Genomic DNA, 4,774 nt, shown 5'->3' with positions numbered 1-4,774 from the left:
CGAAGAGAGTGTGTTTGACATTTTCAGCTTTGCTGTGACTGATGAAAAGTCAGCATGAGGAGCACACACAGCTACATCAGAGCTCTCCTCATGTCTATACTAGATGACAAGATTGCCTAGAAAAGCAGTCTCAAATGACAGGAGGACTCTGGTGTTCTAAGAAGAAATGCACTTGAATTTTACATTCAAAAGTACGTGCATATGCAAGAGGAACTAGAGCTGGTTCTTCAGAGGAGACAGAGAGAGAGAGAAGCTGTTTCAGACAGAGACAGAGACAGAGAGAAGGTGTTTACTTTGTGGAAACAGAGGAGTGAGCAGCACTAGGGCTTTGCCTACATCACGTTCTTCCCTGGGGACCAGATTGCCTGACAGTGTGGAACAAGAGCAACTGCAGACACTCAGCAGGAACAGCACAGCTCTGTTTCTGCTCTCCATCTCTCCTTTCCTGCCGCTAACTACTTTGCTGATAAAATGATTTCAATATTTCGAATGTCAAGAAGATGAGAACATCAGTGTTTTTATAGATTGCCCGGGATCCTGAATATTTACCTGTCGAATCATTTCCACAAAGCCCCCCTCTTCTTCCATTTTCTTCCCTCCTGACAGTGTCGCCAACATCACACTAGCACTTCATCCAAGCTTTCCTCTTCATCCCAGCCCACAGTAATGTTCAAAGCCCTTGAGGAGTTAATAGGTGCTCCAGCTTCTTCCTAGGGTATTATCTTAGAATAGCACTTTCAAACCCGGATCAGAAGTCCTCATGCTCTTGAAAAAAATGGTAAAATAAGCCCCTCATAATATGGGTTGTAGAGATGTTATTTTTAGAGGAGACCAATTACCTAATCACACATTTAAGGCACAGCAGCATCATACTGCAATTCCCTGATCACTGACATGAGAAGGGGGCTCCCTCTCTGCCCAGTGTGGAACACCTCAGCAGGCTCTTCCTCCCTCCTCAGAGTCCAACATTCCTGTGGGGAGTGTGGTCATGCTCACCAGCAACTGCCTGACAAAGTGCTTCCTGCACGTTCACCACACAGATGGGGCAAGAACTCAGATTGTAAATATCACACAGGAAATTCGTAGCCACCGTCCATGATTCTATTTCCATACAAAAGGTTTAAAATATGTGAGGCAAGTACAGGTGGCAATTGAGAACTGGTCCGACCTCTGAGGAAGATGTTACTGCTCCAGATCCTCTTGGTTGCTGTCCTATCAGTCAGCACTGAAGGAGGTAAGCAACCATTTCCTTCCCTAGAGTCTGGTAAATGTCACCACTGACTCTTCCTTAGTGTACCAGTCAGGCTCTGTCTCCTCACTCAGCTCATCTGGGAAATCTGGGAAGCTTGCTGAGCCCAGACCCAGCACTGGATAAAGAGGGCTCTGAAATTACAGTGAACTACTAGTAATGGCTCCTGGTAAATGAGATGTCAGTCATATAAAATTGAGAAATTGTAAAAATATCACAGGACTATATTGGAAAGATACAGTTCAAAGTGAGTCTTGGAAGTTCCAGTTGGCCCTAACCTTAGAGTGGGCAGCTTTATCCCAGGGCTGCCATCTGGATTGACACTAGAAGAATTTATATATTTCAGGTTCCAGGCTTCACCTATCCCTTGTCTCTGTTCTTCTAAACCATAAATGTCTGCCATCACAGTTCCCCACAATCTAACAGAGACAGTAAAGTATGGTTTTACCTGTACTCTGCAGTTTGATGGAAACAGGCTGACATGGGATCCTCCTACCCTTCTCTCCACCTCGCTATACTCTCTACTCTTCTGTATCCTTCCTCCTAAGTGCTGAAGGCTATTTCAGTGCCCTAGGAAGACAAAGTTATACTGAGGTTCAGACTACATTAAGAACTCTCCTTCCAGCTTCTGGCATAGCACATTTGAGGGGGGTTCACACCAACCTTGTTGTTTCTGAGTGGTGTCCTATGCACGATGAATCAGAATGGAGAAATTGCAAGCAGAGTTTTCTACCTGAGTTTGCATCATGCTTAACCTAAGACAAAGCCCAGTACTTCACTAAGCAGGAAACCTGGTATAGCATGAGACAGAGCAACTGTAGCTGGCTGAATGTATTCTAGATCTTTTGGACAGTGTATGCTGGATTCCTCCATAATGGATATTTGAGGTTGAATTTGATTCAGGGAAAAGTCTTGGCTCCATCATTACTACAAGAAGAAATTGAAAACAAGGGGGGAAAATGACATCATATTGCAAGCCCTGCATGATCACCCACAGAATTCAGGTACCCATTCTAGGTGTATGACAGATGCTACAAAAGATTCACTGCTCCATCCATGCCAAATCTACAACCTTCCTGGAATATAATGTCCCTTATGCTAGCCACCAGGTTTGTCGCACAGTTTCCACAAGCACACAGGTTCAGAACAAATTTTCTCTTCTAGGAAAAATCTTTTGGGGTACAGAAGCCAAACGCCACTCCCATCCCTACATGGCATTCTTAAAGATTTATGAAAACGGATCACCCCCAAGGCAATGTGGTGGTTTCCTGGTGGGAGAAGACATCGTAATGACAGCAGCTCACTGTAATGGAAGGTAAGCAGAAGCGACCAGTTGTTTTTATTTTGGACTGGGACTGACCAAATGAAAACAGACACAGGCTGTTCCTAAACATAGACTAAATATGACAATCACCCTCACTTTATCCTATTTGACCTTAACTGATTGTTGAACATGAGAAGGATCTGAATGACTGGGGAGATTTCTGAAGACCTAGGACACAATCTTCCCCATGAATTTCTTGCTATTTGACTCAACCAAGCTCTGTTTTAGACTGAGCCCTCCACCTTCATTTCAGAGACTGATTCATTGCTCCTATGTTGTGCTTAATCCATTTCATTTTCAAGTGAAATAAAAGTAACCTTGGGTGCTCACAATATCAAGGATCGGAATAATAACATTCAGCGCATCCCTGTTGTTAAAACCATCATTCATAAGGGCTATAGCCGTGCAAAAATGGTCAATGACATCATGCTACTGAAGGTACAATTTCAATGACTATTTTTGGTGTACTCCACATGTTACTGATATATCAATCCTGTCTTCTGGGGGGCTGGTCTATGGTAGCAAGGCAATGGAATGGTGCTTTGCGGTCTTTGCAAGTGGGGAAGGTACGGGCAACCCCGTGCATAGTTAAGCTTGCTGAGAGACCAGACCTGAACTATTCTTCTTCTTCATCTTTCTGACCAGCTGAAACACAAAGCTCAACTCAGTGATGCTGTGAAGACCATTGACCTTCCAAAGAGCCAGGACTGGGTGAAACCTGGGCAGGTGTGCACAGTAGCAGGCTGGGGACTGCTGGCCAATTGTACTCCGCCTAAAATACTTCAGGAAGTGAAGTTAGAAGTTCAAAAAAGTCAAAAGTGTAGAGAAATGTACAAAAACTACAATGACTCCATCCAGCTCTGTGTGGGAAATCCCAAGGAGAAGAAAGCTACAGCTGAGGTAAGGACATGGCCATCTTCAATTGTTTGCGCAGGAGCAGTGCTGTAATGCAGGCACACAGTCATGTCTTCTCCCACTGGGACAAGTTCTGCTAGTCTAGAGTTTATGCAGGGATCAACCTACAAGGATCTACCAGTTTCCCTGAGTCAATCTATGTCCTTTCACTATGGGAAAATAGGAGAGTTAGAGTCCTAGTGAAACCGAAGAAAGGACACACAAGGCAGGGACACTCCACTTAGTGAGGGACAGAGTTCATTGACCTCCATCCCATTCAGGACAGAGGTCCATCAATGGATGGCACTTTACCTTTCTATATGATATTCCAGGCATTAGTGAGAATGGAGAAGATTGTGGAGAAAATGAGTCTGGCGAGAGGTAATGATATTTACTAAGACTTCCCATTTTTCTGTTCACAGAGTGATTCCGGGGGACCCTTTGTGTGCCACAGTGTAGTCCAGGGCATTGTAAGCCAACACCATTGTACTGGGGATCTTCCCGAGGTATACACCAGAATCTCAAGCTTTATGCCTTGGATTCAGAAAGTGATGAAAATCCTTCAACAACCTTAGAAGATAAACCCTGTGTCTGGGCTGGTGTCCCACATCCTGGAGTACATCTATCCAAATCTTAATAAAGAAATCTGTCTTCACAAATGATCTCATCCTTTTCTGTGAATGGACATCTTAAGCAGTTTGTGCACCAATATTCTTCTCCCTCACCTCATGGTTGTTATCCTTAAGTACTGCTCACATATACAGGCCAGGGCTGTCAGTCATGATGGTTGTTATCCTTAAGTACTGCTCACATATACAGGCCAGGGCTGTCAGTCATGATGGTTGTTATCCTTAAGTACTGCTCACATATACAGGCCAGGGCTGTCAGTCATGATGGTTGTTGTCCTTAAGTACTGCTCACATATACAGGCCAGGGCTGTCAGTCATGGCAAGTACTGACTTTGTCTAAGAAGGATGTCTTCTTTCTTTCCAATTTCTTCTTCAAATTCAACAGATTACAACATTGGGGTGATAGTCGATCAAACGCCCTTAACTTATACTCTACCCTTTCCTCTAAGGAATTTCTATGGTTCTAGAAAGTCCACTGTTCTCTAAGGCTCCTCCCATGTCTCCAGATTCAGCACCTCAAGACCTCTCTAGCCAGCTGTTATCTCATCTCAGAACAGCAGCAACCTCTTTTTACCTTTTCCAAAGTGACTCAGTATATGATACATGACAGTTCCAACATTAGGAATTTTAACATAGGATCAAATGTTTTGCGCCTAGACCTGTCACTTCCACTACCAC

At 44.0% G+C, this 4,774-nt stretch overlaps 1 protein-coding gene across 1 annotated transcript; it reads left to right on the top strand.

Moving 5' to 3' along the window:
- The first annotated feature begins 1,148 nt into the window (after positions 1–1,148).
- On the top strand, positions 1,149–4,042 carry LOC142835834 (mast cell protease 8-like). Its single transcript, XM_075949629.1, has 5 exons — positions 1,149–1,234; positions 2,414–2,564; positions 2,876–3,011; positions 3,219–3,473; positions 3,890–4,042. The coding sequence occupies exons 1-5, from the start codon at positions 1,180–1,182 to the stop codon at positions 4,040–4,042; spliced, it is 750 nt and encodes a 249-aa protein (XP_075805744.1). The 5' UTR covers positions 1,149–1,179.
- The last annotated feature ends 732 nt before the right edge of the window (positions 4,043–4,774 follow it).

This window comes from Microtus pennsylvanicus, chromosome 15 (genome assembly GCF_037038515.1).
Source record: "Microtus pennsylvanicus isolate mMicPen1 chromosome 15, mMicPen1.hap1, whole genome shotgun sequence".
In the NCBI taxonomy this organism is placed as follows: Eukaryota; Metazoa; Chordata; class Mammalia; order Rodentia; family Cricetidae; genus Microtus; species Microtus pennsylvanicus.
Note: the sequence above shows the minus strand (reverse complement) of the source record. Positions and strands in the feature narration are given on the sequence as shown.